Below are 26,486 nucleotides of genomic sequence, written 5' to 3' on the forward strand. Positions count from 1 at the left end.
AATCCTCTTGACACCATGACCTTAACTCAACAGGAAGTCCGCCATCTTGGGTTTGGCGTATTTCTTGTCGTTTTGCAAGTTTCATAATGAGCTTACTAATCTGAGGCCGTTTATCCTAGGAAGATGAAAAACGCGTCAAATTGTACTAGACCCATCCAAGATCAAATTTTATGAGAACGTTTCCCAGATTCAAAAGGGCGTGGCCACAGCAGCCATCTGAACGTTGTCGAATTTCGGTGGCTCGCCACGAAACACAAAATGTGCTATAACTTTGCCATACACATTGACTGATCGGCATGAAACTTCACAGGTGACACGAGACAACGTCCCTGAACATGTCTACGAACGTGAATTTGACCCAAAAGCGATGTCAGCCATCTTGGATGCGTTCTTCTTTTTTGGGCCGTGAAAGTGAGTGGGCGTGCTGCTCTCAAACTAAGAAAATAAATCACAAAAATCTCCAAACAAACTCCTCTCCTGCCCACAATTTCCATTTTAAACAGACATTTTTTTTACATGAAAACGTTGCTATGGTTGTTGTCTAACCCTGTGTGTTGTTATTTTCATATGACTTGCGTTTTTTCTTAAAATCACCTCAAACACAGAGAGTTCTGGTCACAGCTCTCATAGACTCCCATGTTAAAACTGTGATTTGGAGTTCTAAAAATTCAAGAGGAGGTTAATTTTAAAACTGTCATTACTCGGTCAATTCATACCCGTTTCTCACAAAATTAGACATGGGCGCAACTGAAAGCCTTGTGACGCTCACAAACGAAAAATGTTCACTCTAACATCTACCGTTCATGAAATATGACAAGTTTAAAAGGTGCCGTTTTCTCTTTTTCTCAGTTTTCGACAGTTAAAGACAGGTTCGTGCGTGTGTAAGAGGAGGGGGAGGGGGAGGGGGATTGAAAATCTCTGTATTGAATTGTTATTCTTCAAAACAAAACTTTGACAAACAACTCCTCCCACAGTTTTGACAAAACCCCCACACATCCTATATCCAAGCGTGCGCTTTCCTGGCCGTCCTGCTTATTACTAGGCCTGGCGGTGGCTCCGGCGGATGCAAGGTCCCGCTCATCGCTGCTTGCAGCTTTAATTAATTCTTGTCATCTTTTTAACTCTTATTAACTCTTATTAACTCTTCTTTGATATTTGAACTCTTCATCTTGTTTTACTCTTCTTTCATCTTTTTTTAAACTCTTCTTTCATTGTGTTTTAATTCATTTTATGTTTTAATATTATTTTAAACTTCTACTATTGATGATTTAGTTGTGGGAATTAGGGCTGCAAAGAACGATTATATTCATTATCAATTTAATCTGTTGATTATTTTCTCAATTAATTGATTAATCGTTTGGTCCATAAAATGTCAGAAAATGCTAAAAAAAAAAATATTAGTATTTGTCAAACCTGGAAAGGACGAAGTTCTCAGATTTCTTTGTTATGTGGAGCAAAGAAACTAAGAAAATATTCACATTTAAGAAGCTAAAACAATTCTTCAAAGCGGTTAGTTATCGATTCATTGTTTCAGCTCTAGTGGAAATACATTAATTTTACCCTCAACTAAATCAACGTGGCATCAGAAAGCCATGTATTATTCTATTTAGGTGGATGTGGGTGAGTGGGAGCACTCACTTATAAAGTGTGAGGTCAGTCTGCAGATCCGTGGACACTTTGGGAATGGGTAACGAAGGATGTCTCGTGTCCTGAGGGTGACGTGTCTCCACGGCCTCTTGGGGACTCAGGTGAACAGTGACCGGAATGACGGGCAGGATGCTGATGTATCTGAAAATGGACAACTCTCTCCGTGACTGAGTCATGATGGTAAATAATAACCAGGACAGTGTTTTTGCAACTTGTGAAGGAAATGTGTTTTCCAGACGGCCTTGATCTGTGATCAACAAAGTTTAAGGGCCAATTCCAATTCCTATCTTAACCCTCAAGCTCAACCCTTAATTTTAACTGGCCCTCAAAACCAAGTGTTGAGGGTTATTTTGTCACTTAGAAATGGGACACCCCTTAAATGCAGATACGTCTTCAGACTGTGGGGGGCAGAAAAACGCGAAAGCTGTGTCCAGTCTGTCAACTCCAAAAAAGAAGAAGAAGAACACATTTACGTCACAATTATTTATTATGATCCATTTGTCAGTCGTTATTAGGTTGTCAGTTAGTTATAAGATGATACTCGTACAAATACCACAACCTTGTCCGCACTGGCCGGCTATTGACAAAAGATCGCAAAATAAAAATAAATTTTACGCAACAATGACGTCAGTAATCCATAATATGGGCCTAAACTAAGATAATACAATGGTTTTCATAATTTTATATCTCTATTAACAAAGAAAATACTTAATTTGTAACGTTCTTGTTTCGCTGCTTTCGAAGCCATCTTTCTTATGTGAAAACACGCAATGCATTGTGGGTAGCCCTTGCTCCCAAGGGTGGTCTCGGAAAATCTCAATATTGAGGGCGATACAGCCCTTAAACTTGCCCCTCAACTTAATTTTTCTCAGAATCGGGACAGCACTTTCACTAGCGGGAGCGCACATTTTTGAGATTGAGGGTTAAGATTGAGGGTTAAGCAAGGAATTGGAATTAACCCTAAATCTTTGGTCAGAACTGGAATCAATCTGTGTTTGCTATAAAGAAACAGCACTCGGCAAGTCAAAGTCTACGAATGAGTTTAGGTTCAAGTCTGCTCTTAATATCCAATACTGACACTTACCTCTTGGCTAACGTGATGTTGTAGTAGCTGAAGAGTGATGGCCAGTGCCTGAAGGACAGTCTCCTCCAGCCCTCCTCATCCTCCGCCCCCCAGGTGATCTGAGGCACTGCGGGGGGGACCTGAGGGAGGGAGCCTGCCATGGCTGAACCATGGTGGCCCTGCGATTGGTTCTCAGGCAACGGAGTCGGCTCTGGTGCAGCGTGAATACTGAGCGTGCTGGTGGGATCTCCACCTCTGAAGACCGGAGCGACGCCAAGGTGGTGAGGAAGGCTGCTGTCTCCTCCTCCTCCTCCTCCTCCTCCAGGGTCTCCCAGAGGGCTTTGCTCAGATACCTGCGTAGCCAGGTAGGTGCGGATCCCTGCTGGGTCAGTGTAGACGAGGATGCCAATCCAGATCACGGTGCCAACCTGGAAATAAAGCAAATGGATGTTCGTAATCAATCAGTTTTTAGGCTTTACCCAGCATGTGACAGTAACCTGACGTCACTCACTGCAGCTTTCGACTTATCTCATAATTACGACTTTTTATCTCATAATTCGACTTTTTATACCTATTTTTTTTTACAGCCACACCACATAACCAGTCGTATGTCAGTGTGTGTGTGAAGTCATAACATGCCCTTATTTTATATCCCTTATATACATTTATACTAGGGATGGGACTTTTATGTCGACAAATCGATCGACAATCGAAACGTTCGCACCTCGACAAAAAATAGAACATTTAAAAAAGTCGAAGTGTCACAAACATGTAAAGTTCACGATGAACGAGGTTAAAGAAGCTGTGCATGAAAAAGTGATCCTGCTGTCCAGGCTCCCTACGCTCTCAGATGATGGTGCGCACATTACGGAGGACTAGTCACGGCCCGTTTTTGTGAATGGAATAGGTGAGGGCGGGTCGGTAAGGAAACTATGGAGCTTCAGCCGCTGTCCGTGGTGCTCAAAGGCTGGTTTGTAGGATGAGTTAGCCTACATGGTGACAACAGCTGTTCTCTCCAGTGGCTCTGCGTGTCCAAGCGTGTGTACGTGTGTGCAGTGCGAACAAGCTTGCGCTAATGTTTAGGACGGGGGTGGGGGTCACAACAATAAGTCGTCTACACAAATGAAGACGGCATCTAACCCAGTCAAGATCCTGCACTCTGGTGGACACCACAACCGCAGGTTCAAAAACCTTAGCCGTCTGGCGACACACCTGTTTGCCCCTCATTTTTATTGAAGGTCAATAATGGACATTACAGCCATGTCTGAGCCTAAAATGACGTAGCACACTGTAGAATAGTTTACACCCCCGCATTGCTGCTGCTGTAAAAAAAAAAAAAAAAAAACAGCAAAAAATCAACACATGGACCTCAACAACCGACTCTCAAAATGTCTGAAATTCCCATCCCTAATTTATACCAACACATCAGCAGTCATGTCCGAATGTGTCCTCTCTCACCATGATGATACGCTGAGCCAGTCGCGTGCGCGCCAGGAAGTACACCACGCGCAGCCTCTTTGGGAGCCTCAGGGTCATGAAGGGCGGAGTCTGGAAGGTGATTGTGTGTGGGGAGGGTCGTGGTGGCGGGGGGACCTCGCGTTGACGCAGCGGCCCGGCCTTGGGTGTAGGCAGCCCTGCTTCTGCCGGCAGACGGCGGTTTAAGTCGGCCAGCTGAAGAGGAGAGCAATGACCAATGAAGACATTTGACAAACAAAACCCGCAAATATTCTCTGCTATTTATCAGCTTTCCAGTGTTTTATATCACTGCACATAAAACGACATAAAATGTAAAGTGTGAAATTAAAGATTAAAGACATCATTATTGCTGTACGGACAATGACATTTATATTTAATGTGATATTTTGTGTAATATTCTTAAAAGGCACATTCATTGTTGTTTTGTGTATGTAAACATTAAGTTTTATGGCGCTAAAGCTGTTTTAGCCAGGCAGTGAGCCAGGAAGTGTGTGTGTGTGTGTGTGTGTGTGTGTGTGTGTGTGTGTGTGTGTGTGTGTGTGTGTGTGTGTGTGTGTGTGTGTGTGTGTGTGTGTGTGTGCAACAGTAAGAGGTTGTAAATGAGAAGAGCACACGTGGGTAAACAGTAATCTGAAAACCTCCTGTACATCCTGTATACTGTATACTTTTACTTCTGAGGTCACATTTTAATGCTTTTTTTTTTTTTTTTTTTTTTAAATAGCAACGCTTCTTATTTTGACTTTTACTGAATTCTGGGGAACTGAAGACGACATAAACTTTGTCTGTGTGACAGTTCTTACCTCCATGCGGCGGATGTCTATAGATAGTACTGTGGTGAAGAAGAACATCTGCAGGAAGAAGTCAGACACCAGGCCCACAACAGCAAACAAACAGAACTCCTGCACAGGAAAAAGCAGCGGCAGTGTCAGACCATTGCACACTGATGTTATGAGTAGAGCACACAATGCAGATATTTCTTTTTGTATTCTTGTTTTTTCTGTGTTATTTTTAAGACTGTCAGTATGTGTTTTCATTTTGTCTCTTTGGTTTTCTTTCCATTCTTTGTGTTCGGTTACCTGGATGGCTGGCACCAGCGTGAAATATCCAATCAGGATGATGCAAAGTTCAGTGGCCATGTTCTTCATGATAAACCAGCTTTCATTACTAAGGCCTGGAGAATAGACAGAACATTTGAAAACACACAATTGTCAGGAAAAGAGCAGGATAATTATCTGGCGTGGAGCAGAACAGACACACTCACTCACCCTGAGCAATGCGGAGTTTGACCTCGAGGTCGACCGGTGTGGAGACCACGGACTTTGTGAGCACCAGGACGTTCTCCAGGCCGATCACCACCACCAGGTAAGGAAAGATCTCCCTGCAGACAGAGACAAGGGGAAACAGCTGCAGCCTCAAAACTGAAACGAACAAAAGTAGAAGCCATTTCTGAATTGTATAGATTGACAGAAGCTAGGCAAATTTCCTATCATATCTGACTGGTTTTAACCCACTGACGCAGGGAAAGCATTGCCCCATTTCTAACATTAGAGCCGGGAGCGCGGCTGCGTAATTCTACCATAGATGCCAGGAAAGCGGATACGTCAATTTACGGGGGGTATAAGGGTTTCCCGTGACATTGTTTTGAAATCTCACCGAGCAAACATGGAGGGACTTTGACAGCAAAGAGATTTCGGAAGGCAGTGATTTTGAGGAGTTTCTCGGCTTCAATGACATCATTGCTGTTGACTTTGAACACGCTGAACCAATCGACCGGGATTTATGGTTAAGACATAATTGTTTCATAACGACGATGAGTTTGAAGGTTTTGAAAGTGACGGAAGATGGAGAATTACCACCGTAATCGACGGTGTGTTTTCACCCGCACACCAGGGGTGAAAATGGATTTACCTGCAGATGTCACACCACTGTAAGCACTATCACCGTCACATGTGAAGCAGACTGTTAGTCATTACATGCTGTTCTTGTTCTTCACAGTCCATCAGGACTAAATCAAGGCACTGACACAAGTTGATTTTACTTTATTTTCTCAGTTATTTTAAATTGAAAACGGTTATTTACTTTTAAAAAAAATTGTGCCTTGCTGAAATCACCCACAGGTGTGATGGGCATTTTTTCCAGGCATTTCAGGCCTTAATGGGTTAATACTTAAGCTAGGGTGTGAAAAAACTAGACTACAAATGATCATGCATACACAGGAGGGTCAATTAGTGACCGAAAATAATGCTAGCCAGTCACTAAATGAAATCTTTGGAATAATGTAGTTCCTTTGTGCTGTAAATCTAATAATCAAGAAAAACACAAAAAATGTAAAAGGTGTCAGTTTCTCTACCACAAGTATACAATACAACCACATTGACCCTAATAACCTTCACTCAGGTGCAACAATCTGTTTTTAATTAGCTGGAAATTGTTATTGATAATTATCAATATTGACTGATACTTATCATGATAACCTTATTGATCATATGACTTGGTTTAAGGTTTCAAAACTGTGCCAGAGTGCATGATAAACACTCCAAATTCAAAGTCGTATTGACAGCAAACAGGTGAGTTATGTGACACAAGGCCAAAGTAATTATTTTGAAAACAAGTTTTATTTTCCTTCCAGAGCAAAAAAAAAAAAGAAGCAGGTTCAGGGTTATTCCGAATATCTGGCAGTCACCTGCAGGGAATGTTCCTCTGATGAAATGTGGCCAGATAAGTTAAGAGAGCGGAGATAAGCTCATGCTATAGATATAACTGTATAACTGGGTCACAGAGGCGATCAGCTCTGAGCATGACATGAGACGCACCCAGTAACGTAACTCACGGCAAATACACACCACCGCTGTGTGGATGGGAGGTTTGCATTTTGCCTTTGTTAGACCTTTGAATGTGTGTGTGTTTATGCAAACAGCCAAAGCACGGCCCATGCCAGTTTTTGCGTAAATCTCGGTCAGTGGTTGGACAACGCTGTGCCGTTATCACGCCACAACGTCTGCTTTTTAATGATCCTCGAGCGATTGGACAACTATTAAATGTCAGCATCCCTATATCCCTGCCCCCCAAATGTAGCTCCACCCACTTGCATTCTTCCCCATCCACACTAAAAACATGACTTCTTGCCAAGTTGTTGTAAACATTAACAGATATCCATTTAGGGTAAATGGAGAAGGAATGGGAAGTCAATGAGTTGTAACGGAGGTACGTTTGTGTGAGAGTGTGTGTTATATCTAGGTGGACTTTTCCTTTCTCTTTCTGAGAAAAAGATAACAAGACATTGATGAAAGAGTAACAAGCTGTCAGCGGCTGGAATTATTAACAGGATCCATTTTTTGAAATAAAGCTAAATTATCTAATAACTTAAAAAATGTCGAGCAACTCCTTAGCATTTATCCTTTTGTAAATAAAGCAGCAGGAGGCAGAATCTATTATTTTATTGCCTTTTCTGTGCAACCATTTCCTTTTTTTAAGTTGCTTTGCAGGGTAGGCTGGCTCCGGTGAAGCTAACAGACGCACACACTGGTTTTTGGATGCTTTGTTGTCATGACTCTCTGCTCAGGAGGAAGGTTTAGTTTGTTTGTGCAAAAACCTGGTGATCTTCCAAACAAAACTAGTTTTCAGAATGTGAAACTTGTTCCTACCCTCCATTGAGTGTCGGTGTCAGGCCAAACAGCGTGCACAGTCCCACAGACATGAGCAGCGAGCTGAGGACTGTGACCACAGCGGCCAGAGCCAGACCCCACTTAGACTTCACCATGTCGATCTTACCTGCAAGAACAAAGAGAGCCGTGTTAAAGGCATGATAACGTAACGATACCAATGTCCTAAAATGTCGAAAAATAGTGAAAATTATTCAGTTTTTATGGATTTCTTTGTTACATGGAGCAAAGGAACTAGAACATATTCATACAATAGTTGAGAAGCAGAAAAAAACTCTCACAATAGTTGCAGATTCAAGTTAAATATGCTTCATTCTTCATTTCTTTAGATGAAACAAAACGTGCTAACCATCAGAAATCCTCCAAGGTTCCAAGAATGTTTTGCATTAACAGATTATTTAGAGAACAAAAATGTCTATCAAGACGCCAAATGAGGAAAAAACTAATCAGCTTGAGTGTGAATATTCATTTTTGTGCCCCTGCGCAGTGTGTGATTGTTTCCAGAACTAATGTTTGTACTGGCAAACTGCTGCAGTGTCAGCTGGGTGCATTCCTGCAGAAGTTCAGTGTTCCCGTGCGAGGATTATCCAGGCACCAGGCAGAGCAGCCTTAGCTCACAAACAAGAATGTAGACCATTAAAAAGGTGCAAAGGGCAGGTATATAGATTTATCCCCCCCCCCCCCCAAACTGTTTGTGTGTACAAGGAAAGAGCAGTGGACTAACGTGTGGAGAAGTAGATGTAGGCAAAAAGGATGATGTATGTGGTGACGAGAGGGATGAGCTCGGCGACGCCAATCTCCTCCTTGAAGTGCACGTGAACCATGTGGTCGTCTCTCAGGCTGCAGTTGGCCGAAGGGTGGAGCTGCTTCAGACGAGCCCGCAGGCTGCCCAGGAACCTGAATACACACACACACACACCTCTAGATTATCACCAGATACAGAGCAGGAAGTGGAACAGACTATCTGTACCCTGTAATACTCAGTATTGGTATCAGTCCAATACTGGTAAAAATCACTTGATGGGATTTAAACTTAACAATTTTCCGTCTTTGGAAGATTTACACCTTGTCCTTAATAAACATAAGGAATTGAAATGACGGGAAAACACTGTATTTCGACCGATTGTGATTCCAGTATCAGAATGCCCATTAAAAAAAAGAGCAGACTAGAATTAAGAAAGTGCATTAAACACAAAAACAGTCTTAACTTGCATTCTTACTCTCACATTACATTGTTAACTATCAAATGCATTTCCTCTTTGGCTGCAAATGTGACTCACGTTGCATCATAGCTGGACAACACCAAAGTGATGGTGTACGTCACCACCCGCTTCCTGTTGTAATGACTGACCCCTGTGTACTTTCCAGGAACACCAAACAGCAGATCTGTAAGACATGTGCATGAAAAACACACATAAAATCAATCATTCTCATGAGCACAGACCCACATACTGAAGCACGACAGTGTACAACAATTATTGGACAGTTTTTGCTCATCGCTGTATGCCAATTTAATTCAAAATAACAAAAAATTATTGGTGGCATCTTCACTTATTTGAAACCTGATTAACAGTATAGGTCTGAGTTAACATAACAACCAGTAACATGTGTCACAATTATTTATCTATCATCTATGTATTTGTTTGCACCTTTGTGTTGAAATACACTCATGTCCTGTCTGCCCTTTTATAATTCATACTGGGTGCCCCTGTGGAGTTCCCCCCCACCCCCTCCCCGTCGTCTACGTTACAGCTAGGTTTTATTTTACAGCTTTCCCATGGCAGTGTGACTGGCCTTACATCAGCTCAGTGTGAACAAGAGTATCAGTCTGACTGTATCTGGCAGCCAAAGCTGTGCCTGACTCCAGCACCACAGTAATCTTCCCACCTCTAAATCATTTGAGCTGGAGGATGAGGAGGAATGCTGAGCTGGCTCTGGGGTGATTTGTTTCACTGTGTCAGTGGGTAAAGTTTTGGTAGAATTCAATAAGTTTCCATGGAATTAATATACTTGTTCTCTGTCAATATAAAAGCCTCTTAGTTAACGCCAATCACCCACTCACTGGCTCCTTACAATTATGAACTGTTGAGTCGACTCTAATGTGCCAGCCTTTATTTGAATAAAAACACCATTATAATGACTGAACAAAAATGACAAAAATTCACACTCAAGAAGCCAAAAATAGTTGGCAATTAATTAATTTCACATAAATGTGTCACTTAGCACAGAATGTAAAAATGTGGGTAGTTAAAAGATGTTCATAAATATCCAACCTTAAAACAATTATTAAAAGGCAGAATTCATGAATATTTATGGCTTGAGACTTTTCTGAAAGTAAAGGGTTACTGCGAACTCTAAAACCGATAATACTAAGGCTGTATGATTTCATTTTAATTCAATATACTCTACCTCGCAGCGTGGCTGAGGTATGCAGGCCTTTGGGTTCATGCTTCTGGATGGTCTTGAGGAGGTCGGGGTCAGAGTCGAACAGCTCCCGCTGGTTCTGCCAGTAGTTGCCGGGAGAAACGAGCAGGCAGCCGTGCTCTGGAAGCACCGACTGCATCCGCCGTAACCCTGGTAACAGGTCTGTCACCTGGAGACATAGTGTCTCCAGACTGCGAACCCCGGAGCTGAGAGAGGGGAGACGAGGTGAAGGTTCACTGAACAATTCACAGTAACTATTTGATCAGGAGATGTTGGCCTATTAATTTTCTCTCAATAAAGCATTATAATTAGAGCTGAAACAATTAAGTAATACAATTAAAACAAGATTTCTGATTGTTTTAGCTTCTTAAATGTAAATATTTTCTTTGTTTCTTTGCTCCACATAACAAAGAAATCATTAAAAGTGAATCATTTTGGTTTGTGGGCATTTTATGGACCAAACTTGCAGCTGTAATTATAATATACAAAAAATTCATAAATATATTATTTAAAAAATTAAGCAGTATAATTAAAAGATAATTAAACGAGGACAAAACCATTCCATTAATTGGACTCTTGGGAAAAGGTTTAAGATTTAAACTGTTCTCTGCTAACCAGCAAAACAAAGTGATCAAATCTTATACTATTGTCATTTCAAGCATAAATTGCATTTGTTTACCCGTCTGTGTGCACGTGATTACGTATCTCCTCCAGCAACCCAAAGACTCGGCCCACTGGTGACCGAAACATGTCCACTGGTACGAGGCTGCTGTCCCATGGAGACACTGCTGCCTTCACCAACACCTGCTGGATGTAGGCGACTGGAGGACCCCGATACTACAGCATGGTAAAAAAAAAAAAAAGGCAGTGAAACGGTAATTTTAGTCTACAGAACCAGGCACGTTAGATGGAAACATGCCGTGTTTTGTGAAAGCTGTGACGTCATCGGCCACAAACACAGTCAATAAAAAGGCAACTGACAATTTTACTGTGCGTGTTTGAAGTTCTCCCATATTTATTATTATCATTATTATTATTATTATTATTATAACGCTTACAACTTAAATACAATAAATACATTCAAGTATGCAGATTATACAGTGGATTATATGTCCGTGCCATTAATGTTGTGAATTTGTTTGTTGATGTCGTTTCAGTTGATAAGCCACGGTTATGGTTCAGGTGCTAGTTAGCATAGCATGTGTAATGCTCGTGAAAATAAACACATGAAAGGCGGTAATCGGATGTCCGAGTTTGAGCGCGACACCTTTTCATCAGTCAAGAACACCCTCTATATACGGTGGGAGTTTGATTAAAGTAGTTTAATTAAACCGTACAGTGTTTTTGTTTTTGGCTTTCATTGTCCGTCAGCCTCCACCTTAGCACTGAGACTCAGTTTATAAATATGAACTTCAGATTTGACTGAGCTCTGAGATTAGAAATAGTTTCTGAATGAGGACACTTTTGGACACTAAAAATATTAGGGTGTGTGTGTGTGCGTGTGTGTGTGTGTGCGTATGTGTGTGTGTGTGTGTGTGTGTGTATGTGTGTGTGTGTGCACGCTTTGTTTTCTCGTACCCAGTCGGGGCGTTCCCCGAGGTCTCCCTGAGGCTCATGGGAAGGGACGTTGTAGTCTCGCAGCCCTGTAGTGAACTCCACAGGACCCGTCCCAGGAAGGGGAAGCCTCAATAATGGGTAGCTGGGGGGTAAGGGAGGGAGAGAGAGGGAGATGGTACAGGGTAAATAAAAACCACAAGTATATGAATGATTGAACCTGTCACAGTGAACTCATTTGGCATGTTGTGTCATTTCAGTGTAATTCAGTTCAACCAGTATTAAAACAAATGCACGCGACAAGAATTCACATCGCAGTGCAGTCGATATTTGCCTTTACAAATGTAATTAAAAGCTATTCTGAATGTATTTAATCTGAAGCTGTAGCAGCTACTATTTGAGAAATAAATCAACATAATCTTTCACAATTATGACAACTTATAATGATTTCTATGCAGAAACTATGCAGATCCAGTTAAACGGGCAGATTTACCCTTCAGTATTTGTGTTAATCAGAAAGAAATTATGTTTGCTTTGTGCTGAATGTGTGCAGAAGCAGAGCGTTGAGGGAAAAATGTGCACGCTGTGAGGTATCTGCTCTGAGAGCAGCTTCTCGCCGTGCATTTGATACTGAACTTGATGCTTCCTCTAGTGGTTTAATGAAAACACTGACAATGTCTCATCTTACAAACAGCTCATGGAAAGGAAGGTGCTTCCGCTTTAGTTTGAGGAATTGCGCCTCAGCGATGTGTCCGTATGCGTTCCTGGTGCACAACACCAGAAACCACAGCCTCCAGCTATTCTTCTCCCCTTTTTTCTCTTGAAAATACGTGGATCTTTAGAGCCTCAAACATATCAACTACTAGGATCACGCAGTCAATTCAAGTCCCTTTTAAAAGCACCTACGGGGGAGAAAACTCAAAGCACTCGAGCATTACTAGCCCGCGGACATTCCACGATTCCTCGTGAAAAGCTTAGCGCAGGGCTGTTGTCAAGGCAAGTCAAAGCTGGAGAAACAGTTCACGTGTGAAACTGAGGCTGTGTTCAGACTAACCTGAGAAAAAACACCACCTTTTATTTACTGATTTCAATGGACTCAATCTGGAGAAAGTGCTAACAAAGGGTTGCTTTGCATGACTGTCCACTTAGAGCAGGCTCAATTTTTTTGCCACATCACAATGGGACATGACATCATATTACATCAGACAACACACTCACAGCTGAGTACAGTGGATACCAAACACAGGGTCGGGTTTTGGGGGCCGGGGTCTAAAACTAATTTGCAGTATTTCCCCCCAACATTTCAGTGCAGATTTATTTTAAATGGCATGCATAGAATGAAGTTTACTTGGAAATAGAGCTGCAGGCTTATAGCCAGCAGGGCGTCCAGGCTGATTATGAACTCCCCGCGACACTCTCTTCTCTCTCTTTGAGCAGTTAACTAAAAAGATCAGCTCATCTGATGCATCTGTTATTCCCTTAATTACAGCGCTAAAGCGTCTTCTAAAGAAAGAATGAGACCACGGAGTAAAACAATGAAAAGTGCGCTCTTCAGAATCTGTCAACAGTTTACTAAGATCTACTCGGATCCCCTGTATTTCATCGCGACTGCACTCGATCCTTGTCATAAAGATCATTATGTACGTCTCATATATGAATGTGGGGATGAAACTGCGCACAGAGAAATTATATATTCCATCCATACAAAGGGTCCGCTTACAGTGGTGCACAATGCAGGAGAGAGAAGAGCAGAGTCAGCAGGGGCGGTGCGCGGTCCCCCCCTTGCCTGTAGAGCTGCAACAAACGATTATGCTAAAAACATTGATCAATGTTTGTCAAAACTAGTTGTTCTTGAATGTCTTGTTTTGTCAACAAACCAAAATGCTTCAGTTTGAACGACTTCTTTGTTATGTGGAGCAAAGAAACAAAGAAAATATTCACATTTAGGAAGCTAAAACAATCAGAAATCTTGTTTTAATCATAAAACAAAGCTTCAATAAGCTTAATAATCGATTCATCAGTTAATTGTTTCAGCTCTAGAAACTTTAGCCTACTACACAAGCCTCGACTTACTACTTATCGTTTATACATTTGCAGTATCTATAAATCAGCTGAATTAAATTGGTGCTACTGGTGTCCAGTCCTTGTCCTGAAGCGGATTTGCAATTACCTGATCAGTTACAGATTAAATATGTCATATTTCTGCATTGAAATATCTAAAAAAATAACATAACATTTAAATCAATTAGCAATACTAGTCTATTCATTTTGGACACCATTTCACTGTCTCTGCTATAACTTCTGATGTCAATGAGAATAATGACACAGTTAAGCAATATTTACAATAGATTTCTCCACATGGGGAGCTAGCTAATCAGGAAAGTGAAGCATGATTGTTTTCAATAGTATTTACTGCAAGTGAGCGGTCTTCAATACAGCAGCAGAAAGAGTATTTGCTGAGTCATTGGTGTTCATCATAGATATCATTATCAATGTCCACATAGGGAGAGTGTGGTCACTTCGTCCTCATGAATATCACTCATCTCTCTTGGAGATTTGCAGTCATCTCAATGAAAAATCTCCCTCTTTTCTCCCTCTCTCACACCTCCCTCCCTCATCTGCCTTCACCTCTCTCCAAGGTCACTGTACGTCCACAAAGGCCTCTTTTGTGTGGAAACAGCCCCCCTCCTGCCAAGCAGATGGAGGGACAGGCCTCTCATTCTCACAGGGCCATTTTCTCACAGCCTCCTACTCTGCTCTGGCCTTTAACATCCCCCCGTGGCCAGGCTCTTTTCTTTCACTTCGCCCCGGGTGTCGGTCAGTCGCCTGCTTGCTCTGCACCCCCGCAGTAAGGTGCTGTGAGGACGGCATACAGCAGGTGCAAGTGTGCGTTTAGAGAAAATAATCAACAGATTAATCGATTGCGAAAATAATCGTTATTTGCAGCTCTAGTCAGAAGTTCAAACTAATATGGGACTTTCCTATTTGTACGAATGCTTCATCGGAATCTTGAGACTCGAGGAAACAACACAAAAATATGCTTAAAGACAGAAAAACCAACCAGCAGGTGAGGATGCTGGCGGAGGTGAAAAGGATGATGGGTACTGGGTAGGAGGCACACAGCAGCCCGTGGCGGTAGAAGGCCGCCGAGATCTTCTCTCTCAGCTGCTCGCGCAGCGTCATCGTGGCGGACGGGGTCAACTCCCGGCCATTTGGAAGCACTGGGCGGCGGAGGCCAGTGCGCCGCGGGGCATCCAGGGACCTGAGGAGTGAACGATAAAATTGTTAAAACCAACACCAAACGATGAAACTAGTGCTGGGCATGTTAATGTGGTTAACATGCCTGTATTTTTTTGTGCAGACCAGAAATGCCACTGTGCAACATGAATCAATGTAATCTCTCTTCAAATCTTTTATGTTTTGTGGGAGGTGTTCATCGTAACATTTAGGAATGTAACGATACTCAGAGCCACAAACCTGTGTCGCGATGTGAGAAGGCAGAATCGTGACACGCCCTTTCTAATTCCCAGTTATTTTTTCCAGTAAGCCACATGATATGAGCCGTTAGTGCTACCAAACTTATTTTTATTAGGGGTGTCAAATTATCGCTTTAATTGTGATTAATTAATTACAGTCATCATTAACTCGTTGTGTTTTTTTTTAATCGCATTAATCTCTTCTTTACTGATGTCCCCGCTCCCGGGGGCAGTGTCAGACGCAGCGACAAAAGCGTCATAAAACCATTTCTAACTTTAACAAACACAGACATGCTGCATATCCACAGAAAGGTCAGAAACTCAGCTCAAAGCTTTCTTCTATTCTTATGTTCACCAAACACAGTTAAAACACAGATGGATCAAACCCGCAGGAGCGGAAAAAACCCGTTCCAGTAAACACATTGAAAAGCGGCACCGGAGCGTCAGCGTGATTATGTAAACAGCCGAGAATTCACCGATTTTTATCACTCTACGAACAAGATTCACGGATCCAGCCCCAAAATAAGAGCAAAACAACAACTGACTTTCAAGAAATACAAGCAGAAATGTTGTCTTACCTTTTCTGTTTATCAAAACAAGTTATATCCACTGGAACAAAACTGCTTCTAATGAAGAACTACACTTCCCAGCATGCTTTGGGGACAAATCCCAGTCTGATTGATCATTACTTTGTATTTTTCAACAGTATTATTTTGTTACAGAAAAGAGAGAAATCTTTGGTTATTTATTCATTTATTTATGTTCAAATCTGTTCACAGTGTTCCAAAATATTGTTATTACATGTTACATTAAGTTGCTATATAATTAAATGATGTTTAAATAAAATGTTTTTTTAAATTTAAAAAAAATTGTATGGAATGGTGGGTCAAAAATCGTGAAACGAATCGAATCGTGAGTGTGTGTATCGTTACAGCCCTAGTAAGATTGCAAAAGAAGAGCAGAAATGTTGTTTTCCTAAACACTACAATAAATTAAAGGTAAACGTCACTGTGTTGCGTGCCGTGTGTGTATGTTTGGTACATGTTTTATAAAAAATGCTGTATTTTAAGTATCAATTATGTTATTTGTGAGCATGATCCGCATGAATATCCAACTCAAATGGTTCTCAAACTGATTATTCTAAATAATGATAGTAGACAGAAGGGGGGAAAAGCCCTTGAGCTGCACTGGAAAGCATCATTTCTCCACAGACCCTGATAATGACAGCTCAGCTTCACTTTTGTGAAGTTCAAGCATGTTCTGTTATTAACAAGTTTTCCTGAAGCCTTGTGAACATTCTGCGTTCCTCCTGAGAGGCGACGGAGAGCAGAAGTAGCCAAGGAGAAGGTTATTTATAAATACCATTTTGAATCTCAATAGAGTACACAACAGACACTACAACACACACATGCATAAACTCTAGCAAACACAGGCCGCTTCTTGTCGGGCTGCTCTGCCCTGGCTAGACATCCAACTATATATATATATATATCATATATTCCACACGTGCTGCTAACTGCGGGCTCGGACGGTGTGTTTTTCCATCAAACAAGCTCGTACTGGGGGTCACGTGGCAGACGGCACTTGAACACACTGTTCATTCATAGGCCAGAAAGGTGTGGACACATTCCCCCCCAGCAGAAAACATGCAACTCTGGCTGAGCAGCAAGTCTTAGGTACACCCATGTACATGTCAAAGTGATCATTCACACCTGAGGAGGGGAAAGGTCAGCCAGGTAGCCACAACAGGACAGCGAGTAAATAACATGTCTATCCAGGTTGAAACATGCAGAGGGTCAAGTCTTTAAAGAAGGGGATTCTTTCAAGTCTTACATAATGCTGAATTTAATGATGGCAATATGTAGATGAAGATGTTCAAATCACCCTTCATTGATGATATATAAACACCCAATAACCTCTAGCCCAAAAGGGAACCAGCCTGGAGTGAGTTTGAGTGTTTAGACAGCCATTAACTCGACCAACCAAATACATGTATTTGAAACGAGCAAAGACTGAACAAGTGTGAGTCTGACTCATCCTCTATCCTCATTGGTTAAGCTTAAAGTGACATTTTTCATCATCTACCATTATTATTAAATATAAACCAAGTATATTAACAGAGTATCATTTTTTAAACATTTTTGTTTGGTGGTGTGCCTCGTGATTTTTTCAATGAAAAAAATGTACCTTGGCTCAAAAAAGGTTGAAAAACATTGCTTTTAACTATAAATAATGATACAGCAATTGTACATATAACACGAGGGCCGTAACTGCAGTAATATATTAATCTGTCGGTAATTATTCGAGTAATAGTTTCGGTCGACTAAATTAAAAAAAATGTCGATCGGTGTTTGCTCAACCTCAAAATGATAATGTTTTCAAATGTCTTGTTATGTCCACAAACTGAAATGATTAACTTTTAATAATTTCTCAGTTATATGGCGCAAAGAAACCAGAAAATATTCACATTTAAGGAGCTGAAAACTCAAAGAAGTTTTTTCTTTTTATTATTTATTAATTAATATTTAGTTGATGATTAATTTATTAATGGTTAATATTTGATTCATTGTTGCAGCCCGTTTTAAACTAATAAAATATCAATTGATTTTTGTAAAAATGATTAACTTCCTTCTGCCACTGAAAGACACAAGTTCAATATTTGATGTCTCAAAACGGGGCAAAGTAAAACACACACCCTGTCGAGACCATTATGGTCAGCCATGAACTGAACACTGATTAAAGTCAATACAAGAAGTAAGGTGTGAAATCTTTGCCTTATGGGTAGTTCTGCTCACTTCAACCTCCCCACACATTCTCCTGTTTGACTTAATCTCAGCTCCTGTGTCGCTGTTTACTCAGCAGACTGGTTCCACACTGCCTATCTGTGTTTGCCGTTAGACGCTGCTCTGTTACAATATTTAATTGTCTGCCCGAACAAACCAACGTCAGCAGAATCTCATTCTGACGATCCTTTCCTACTCTCTCGCTTTCTCACATGACTTTCATCAACTGCATCTTATTTGTTAACCAAAACAACACCGCCGTTGCTGCCACACTGTGTCCACCTAACACTCCTCACGTGATTTGGAGACCATACCTGCCGACTGGGGACCGCATTAACTCTCTGTCTTGCAGCCGTTTATGTCCAGGTTTATTTAGCTTGAGTGGTGCCTTGTGGTTAACATAATAATTCCTTCTCGACTCAGGCAGAGCGCGTGGCTGCTCTGCTCGTCCCCCCGGGACCAAGGGAAACATTCCCTGGGAGGAGTTCGCCCCAGGAGCCTCCTGATCTGCTGTTATAAATATACTATACAGTAAACACAGCAACGTCCCGGCAAGCTTGCACAATAGGTTCTGCACAGGTCAAAAGAGAGCTTTGAAGTGAAGCCTCTGTGTTCTCTACGACTCAAGGAAAGCTGTCTCTCTGGGTCCTGCGCCCTCTCAATGTCGAGCCAGGGCAAACTGTCAGTCAATGCCTCCATCTCTCAGCGGTCAGCCGGCCCAGTGCACTGCTACCACATGCTGCAGGGTTATGTGGGTGTAGCAGTGAGGCTTGATTTGGCAATGGATCAGCTACATCTCCGTCAGTGAACTAATCCCGGATTTAGCCGATCGGAAACTGAATGAGCAGGCTCAGGAACTTTGGCCATCCCCCCCTCACTATTTCCCTTCTCCTCCAGTCACAGCCTTCAGGCAGGCTATCAGGGACGTTAAAGCAAGCCAAGACATTTGCATCCCAAAAACATAAGCATGAGGAATGCTTTAAAACCAAAACTGCACAATCAGGGCAAGTGCTGCTGGTGAACAGCTGCCTCAGACTGGGGTGTTTGTGTTCTCTTCAGCCACTCTGGCAATTGATCAACAATTGTTTGGAAATCCTATGCTGTCTGTATGGATGCTGAGAATTGGGATATAACATCTACTATGACTGAGGTAATAGAAATAAGGTCTGTTTAAATCTGACAAAAAATTGCAAGGACATTTTCAATTCAAACACAGTTTGCATTTTTTTTTTTTTTTTTACATACAAGCTAGACAACTAATAATCTAACAAACAGCAGTCTATATGCATTCTGGGTGAGACACCAGTGCACTTACATTGTTAAGACCTTGTGTTTAACAGTGGAAGAGTAAATTCAGTTATGGACATAATAGTGGGTATCAGCAGCTTAATCGGGTGACTCACAGATTAAGGTAGATTTATAAAAACCTTTTATTGTAAGCAAGATAAACTACTACCAAGTTTTTTTTCAAAACTAAAACAGGATATTTACACTTGAAAGATCTGGCAAATGGCAGAAATACCATCTTACCTTTTTACAACACTTCCTAAAATGCCAAGCTTGAAGGCATCTCCTGGGTTCATAGATTCCAAGGACATAATAAGCAACTTTCCAGACCATGCAGTACATTCACATGTACAACGCAGCTACACAGGAAATTAAAACTATACCAATATCCACGAACATTCCACAGAGCTTTGGGCTGCATCAAGTCTCCGTAAAAATGACTGCACTGACGTTGAGTATCATTATTGCATAACATGGAAGCGTGTTCCTCTGATCAGTGGGGCCCATTAGTCCTGTTGTAAATTCAGCCTGATGTGGATGAGCAGATTACTGCAACAGAGCTTTTTACAACCAGGGACGACTATAAAAGAGGGAAACGTCCTGTCAATCAGTAACCACGCTGAAATAAGAAGTGATGATGTGTAACGACAATTCAATTTCCTCGCCAGCACTTCCAGCAATGTCTTCACAGAAAGCAAGAGGAAATGAGGACATACTACATTTTTAATTATACTGCATTGTCGTGCACATGTTTTAACTGGATAACACAGAACAATAATATTTTACCAGCACATGTACCTGCCTTTGTTAATTGCACTGGGTGAAATGGCTATTGCAATGAGTACATGAGGGGATGATGGGGCTGATGCAACCAAATTGTAACAAGTTTCTGTGATAGTTTACAAATCAATAAAGTGAGGTAACTTAATTGTGAAATTGTGTGAAAGGTAAAAACAAAAATAGTTTATCACACAGGATTAATCAACGACAAAACCACAGTAACTTGACAGAGGTAGAACATGCACATAATCATCAAACTCAATCAAGATTTGTCACATGAGCCTTTCCCTCATTGAAATCCATGTTTTTAATCATAGCTGAACCCTTTTTCGGGGATTCGCAGTCAAACACCAAGTATCATGTACATCGTCTGAAACTAAGGCTGCAAATAACGATTATAATAATGTATAAAACCTATGCTAACATAAACTGAGTGACCCTCTCGCAACAGCCCTCCAACACAAGAGAGATTATACAACTACATAAAAATAAAAACAAGAGACCACATGTAAACAATTAAACAAAGTATTGACGCTTTGATTTATGGCCACAACAAAGTACACACACACACACACACACACACACCGTTGATTCTTAAAATCGTTGACAACTTCTGAAACGTCAAACTAAAGGCTAACATTTCTAGCATCATACTAGCAGTGTTAGCGCTAGCTCTCAAATATTTTAACACCTGTTTTGCAAAAGACAAAACAACAACAAACCCAACAAAAAGCGTACTGCAAACAAAATAGTTAAAGGTCGCACGCACAAACCAAGGTGTAGTAAAGATGCCAACACCTGTTTAACAAGCCGCTCGGGGTGGAAGAGTATGAGAAGAGTTCGTAGCTAACGCTAATAACGTAGCGATTCATTTATAATGAATGCTACAGTTAGCATGCTAGGCGCAGTGACCATGATGGGCTTGACGCTTAAATGTGGTGCGTGTATGTGGTTTTATTCAGTGAAATATCTCAATCTGATGGAAACCCAACATTACAAGTGTATTAAATAATCCAGCTACACCCATGCTTTTCACCTCCTCCATCATCATCATCATCACTCCGCATCATGGCTAATGCTAACTAGCTACGTCTAGCATGTCTGCTAGTAAACACTTACCTACTTTGACAAACTTCAGAGGTCCTTACACGTATTTACAGCCAAAAAGCTCCGAAATTAACTGACCACCAGCCGCCGCGTTGTTGTTATATTCCTCCCGTGTTGGGACGCTCGAAACAGCGAACCACGGACCTGACGGTGACAGGCAGGAGCACGGTTCCAAAGCCCCAGGGCAGGTTGGTAAATCCGACCGACCTCTCACCCTGCAGCGTGGAAAGCAGGGCCGGAGCGCCCTCTAGTGGTCATTGGATCTATTCATTTCAATTGTTATGAATTTGTTAACTGTAGGGCTGAAACCATTACTCAATTCCTAAATTAACTGTTAACTATTTTGATGATTCAATTCAATCTATTTAAAAATTAAAACAAGTTTTCAGATTGTTCAGCTTCTTCAATGTGAATATATTTTCTGGTTAACAGATATGATTAAAACTGAATTATTTTTGAGACATTTGAGAACAGGTTTGAAATACATTTTCTGCCATTTTCTGGACCAAACTACTAATTGATTAATCAAGAAAATAACCAGCAGATTAATTGATTATTAATAGAAATGTTAGTTGCAGGTCTCGTTAACTGTAAATACAACACAAGGCTGCTCGGTTATGACCAGGGGGTGAAAACAAGAAATGTATTCCTATAATAATGATAAGAAGCAAAAAGAATGAACTGGTTGACTGAGAACCTTCACAGACATGTTGCAATAGCATACTTCAATCAGTGCTTTTACATTAAGACCAGTTCTGTCTGTATTAAATGTAAAATGAAATATAGACTAATAAAATGTTTCTATGACTTTATTTTTACTGTGTGTGTGTGTGTGTGTGTGTGTGTGTGTGTGTGTGTGTGTGTGTGTGTGTGTGTGTGTGTGTGTGTGTGTGTGTGTGTGTGTGTGTGTGTGTGTACACAGGTCAGGCACAATATTAAAACAAATAACTGACCGAATAAACACAGAAGCATGATTCTCTTGTCCATAGACCCTTGCTGATCCAACCCAGCTGTCATTTTATTTTTCTGCGTCTTGAATTTAAATCATTTACCGGGGGTGTACAGCTGGAGGTCAGTTGGCAGGATCACTGTGTCCTAGCTCCACACAGTCCGGGCTTCAGACTGGACAAAGGTACATTCAAGGACGTGAACTAAAGAACAGCACTGGACGTCCCTCGAGCAAAGAAGGATGCTCCTTTGTCATGGACTTTGTACTGAAAGAGTTTATTCTGCATGTTTTGTCCTTGTCTCCTCCTCCTCCAACACACCTCCACCTGAAAACAAGGGGAAACAGCAGATTAAACTCAGTTTCAAACCAAGAATTTCTGCATGTTATTCTGTATTTCACAGTAAGTAAAACGAAAAAAGTTGTTTTCATTAACTCAATGCCAAACTAGGCACATAAGGCTAATATTTCCTTAAATAATTGATGATTGGAACAGGTTGTACGTATACACACACCTGGCCGTGGATTTCCCTGCAATATCCCGTTGGGAGACCCTGTACATTAAGAGTGAGGCTACACTGGTGGGTCAGACCCTTCAGGAGTCGCTCTAAGCCTTCGTTGTCTCCCTCGTCCTCGTCTTCTTCCCCATTGCAGCGTGCCAGCATCACCATGTTCCCCTGTTGTCACAATCAGTATTAAGATTAAGAATACGACTGCTGCTGTATAACATATGTCTATGTCTCTTTATACATTTGTGAACGTTTACATCTGATCTCAGGGGTATTTCCCTGATTGTATTAAAGAAATGATTCCATATTTTGTATGTACCTACACTAGAATAAAATAGAATTTCAGCTATTTCAGATATAAACTCTCTGTCACATAATTTCCATTAGGGAGCTGAAACAAAATGGACTAATATGGAAATTGAATAATAATAATAATAATAATAATCATACAAAAAAAACGGATGGAAATCCAGTGATCCATACAACCACACTTCAACAGCAAAAATCTAACCTGTAGTTGAGAGCAAACTGTGGTTCGGCAGTAGTGGCTGAAGTCCAACACGGCTCCAGCACTCACCCCCAGACTCAGCAGCACACTAAGGTCGTCTACCAGCAACACCGGGGGTCCCCACTCCTCTGACCCGTCCTCCTCACTGCCAGAACTTCTTACACTGGACTGGACAAACTCGTACAAACACCGCAGGCCGACTGTTGGATCTCTGAGGACAAAGACGTGTTAGGTGTGGGGGGTTCAGACACTCCATCCATTATCTTCCGCTGTGACAAAAATGTTACAAGAAATAGGTGCAGTGCTGCCCAGAGTGGGTCCAAAGTAGCTAAGTTAGCTACTAACTACTAGTTAGTTACCTGAGAAAGTCCATGGCTTGACTTCCTGTATGTTCCTCTTGTGGAATCAAAACAGACAATGACTCATTTAGTCCCTCGAGAAACACCAGTTGACCTTTCTCCTTCGCTTGTGCCAGACTTACACCCTGGAAACACACACACACACACACACACACACACACACACACACACACAGATAGAGGTTTTCAAATGTTCACTGACACATGATGAAACACACACTAACACACACTGAGTGTGGTAACAGTGGAGACTCACCAGTCTCTGACTGACAGCACTGTAGTGGCTGAAGGACTGAACCAAGCCCAGGAAACACACTTTGCATCGTGCTGGAGCAAAAAAAAAGACAAAGACATTATCATGCTGTTGAACCCTGAATTCAGGGGTGCAATGATTAATCAATGGCTGGTTGATGACCACGTTAATCATCAACTAATAAAAACTGATAATGGTGTTTTTTAAATTTAAAACAAGCTGTCTGGGGGTTTTTTTGGTTTGTGGACAAAACAGAACATTTGAGAACATCATAATTTCAACAGTGATCAACATTTTGAGGGCTAGATTAATCGAAAAAATATTTACCAGATTATTCGATTGTGAAGAATTAGTTGCAGACCTACATGGATCAAATGCAACACTTCCCCTTACCCTGGATTTCCACTGGACGCGTTACGGCAGCGGCGCGGTGGCTTGGGAGCCAGCAGTGTTCACGGAGATCGCGCAATAATCTTGAACGGACGCGATTTCGCGAGATCCCGCGATAGACTGTGTGTATAAAGGAAACAACAACACAGCTTCTTTCATTCTCCGACGTGGAATAACTGTTGATCTGGTATCATAAATTATTTTATGTGTCTCCACTTCAACAACCCGTCTCTCGTCGTACATTATGACTCTCCGAGACGCTCTGATTAATTGACTGATGTCCTGGTAGCACCGGTCACGACGTTATGTTGATGTGAAGTTGTGACAGGCTATATGACCTGCGTATTGTGTTTTATATTGAAAGGGTTTATATTCTGTGTCGCTTTTCCTGTCTGGTGCAAACTTGGAATTTACGAGGTTCAGCAGTGGCAACGGCAAAAATAGAACTGCTACCTATCGATAGCGCTGCGGCGTGGCGAGCCGCTTCTGGGACGCTGCTGAGACACTCCGCAGCGCCTCTGTTGGAAATGCTCTCATTGATTAGAAAGGAAGCGATATGTAACGGCGACCGCGCCGCTGCCGTTCTGCGGCCATTCCGCGTCCAGTGGAAATCCAGGGTTACACACCTTTGTACTTGTGTTATAACTCACCTCGCAGGTAAAAGGACAGGAAGTGGTGAATGAGGAAAGATGCATCACTCCGTCTGTCTGACACCAGGATGAATTCTCCCTGAAGTTATGCAACAAATAGGATTAGAATAAAAATAAGGATGCACTTAAATATCCAGCTACAAGACCACTAAAGCAGGGGTTGGCAAGTGCAGAAAAGAAGAGGCTTCCTTGCATAATAAACACTGCACAAAACATCATCAAATGCCCTCTCCACTCCCTGCCTTTACAGCTCTAATGACTCAGTTAATCTTTTTCCAGAACAAAGGCTCTGAATTTACTGATTTGTGTATTCATCTCCCGGTCCAGGACATCAATGCTGTCGGGCTAGTTTCGGTCCTCCAGCCGCTAGTTGCTGACCACAGCGCTGAAGCTTCTAGCTAACAACAACAGGAGCTTACGCATGTTTATCTTACTTACGGCATCATGGGTTTTGTGTTAATAAAGATCCAGTTTAAAATAATTACCTGTGTGAAGCTGTCGGGGCTGGTGTTCAGGATGCTGTTGAGTTCTGTGTACATGGCTAAACTCACTGTAAACAACACACGCTAACCTGTAAACACGTGCGATTAAAACATCACGTCATAACACAGTAGTTGTTAGAGTACGTTCTCAATGTCACTATAGTGTTTGTGAGATTCGCGAGTGTAACTATAAAGATAGAACACTACTTTCACCATTAATACGGAGGCTTCTTCTTTTTTTTTTTAATGCTAACTATAGAGCTAACGTCAACCAATGTGCTACAGACGAAGAGCGAAAGCTAAAGAGGACGTCTCACTCTAAACCTAACATATCGCAGCTTCCGGTCTCGGCAAAGACATTAGCAGCCGCCCCGGCTATTTACGCTCAATTCCATTAGAAGAAATATGTTATCTGCTGTGTTTTTTGTATGTGTAAAGCATTAAAAACATTATAAGCAGTATTCATGCTGAATAAAGTTACAGATGGACCGTCGTCACAATAGACGATCTTTGCGAACGGATGACAACTTCTTCGTTGCGTGTCAACTCTTGTTAAGATCTAGACAGCGCCATCTGCTGGTCGGGCGGTTTTAGTGACTGAGTGTAGGACAGGAGAATATTTTAGATTAGAACAGTAAATTAATGTGTATACACACGTTATACACACATTTGAATACTGTCTGCAAACCAAATTGATTATTTAATTACCAGTCTACCTGTTCTCAGTAAAAGTCATCCCAAACTCTGAATTGATGCTTTTTAAAGACATTTTTATTTTATTTTAATTTGATTTATTTCACAGGGTGTCTCATTTGAACTGTCCCATTTAAATATATTAATATTTCATTGTATACAGAATGTGAGTATCTAACCCTACATGAAGCAAACTTCAGTGTGCTTGGAGGAAAGTCGTCCATCTTACACACTTTTCTCAGAACAGCTGATGATAACGCAACTAAAATGGGAGAGTGGGAAATAAGCATCTGGTCATTGTTTGAATCAGCAGATGGCACTGTGCTGCTCTCACACATTTCCACATCAAAGATATCAGGACTGTCGAGGCAATGATTCTGCATTTTACCCCGTGATTCTTTTACATCTCCACTGTGTCTGTGTGCTGTCATATACTCA

At 41.5% G+C, this 26,486-nt stretch overlaps 2 protein-coding genes across 3 annotated transcripts in view; both read right to left on the bottom strand.

The window, feature by feature from the left end:
* The window catches only part of scap (SREBF chaperone), a gene marked incomplete at its 3' end in the record, with an annotated part of 30,459 nt that extends 9,114 nt beyond the window's left edge, over window positions 1-21,345 (bottom strand). Inside the window, exons 1-14 of the mRNA XM_083891797.1 lie at window positions 21,272-21,345; window positions 14,888-15,088; window positions 11,851-11,971; window positions 10,952-11,109; window positions 10,258-10,478; window positions 9,129-9,234; window positions 8,573-8,745; window positions 7,831-7,957; window positions 5,452-5,564; window positions 5,263-5,357; window positions 4,987-5,085; window positions 4,169-4,381; window positions 2,732-3,138; window positions 1,639-1,788 (exon numbers count right to left, since the gene is read on the bottom strand). Of these exons, the coding sequence (XP_083747923.1) occupies window positions 1,639-1,788; window positions 2,732-3,138; window positions 4,169-4,381; window positions 4,987-5,085; window positions 5,263-5,357; window positions 5,452-5,564; window positions 7,831-7,957; window positions 8,573-8,745; window positions 9,129-9,234; window positions 10,258-10,478; window positions 10,952-11,109; window positions 11,851-11,971; window positions 14,888-15,009 (2,105 nt within the window). The 5' untranslated portion in view covers window positions 15,010-15,088; window positions 21,272-21,345. The remainder of the gene's footprint in view (window positions 1-1,638; window positions 1,789-2,731; window positions 3,139-4,168; window positions 4,382-4,986; window positions 5,086-5,262; window positions 5,358-5,451; window positions 5,565-7,830; window positions 7,958-8,572; window positions 8,746-9,128; window positions 9,235-10,257; window positions 10,479-10,951; window positions 11,110-11,850; window positions 11,972-14,887; window positions 15,089-21,271) is intronic.
* Window positions 21,346-22,256: 911 nt separating this feature from the next.
* Window positions 22,257-25,630, bottom strand: elp6 (elongator acetyltransferase complex subunit 6). Of its 2 annotated transcripts, none has more exons than XM_083894900.1 (7): window positions 25,359-25,630; window positions 24,874-24,952; window positions 23,837-23,907; window positions 23,582-23,706; window positions 23,292-23,433; window positions 22,721-22,882; window positions 22,257-22,533 (listed from the first exon to the last, which is right to left on the bottom strand). In XM_083894900.1, exons 1-7 carry the CDS (start codon window positions 25,410-25,412, stop codon window positions 22,411-22,413), a joined length of 756 nt encoding a protein of 251 aa, XP_083751026.1. In that variant the 5' UTR covers window positions 25,413-25,630; the 3' UTR covers window positions 22,257-22,410. The 2 variants fall into 2 exon arrangements, with proteins under 2 accessions (XP_083751026.1, XP_083751025.1); XM_083894899.1 differs by having other exon boundaries at window positions 23,226-23,433.
* Between the last annotated feature and the right edge of the window lie 856 nt (window positions 25,631-26,486).

The sequence above is a fragment of the Microchirus variegatus genome (genome assembly GCF_963457635.1).
Source record: "Microchirus variegatus genome assembly, chromosome: 1".
In the NCBI taxonomy this organism is placed as follows: Eukaryota; Metazoa; Chordata; class Actinopteri; order Pleuronectiformes; family Soleidae; genus Microchirus; species Microchirus variegatus.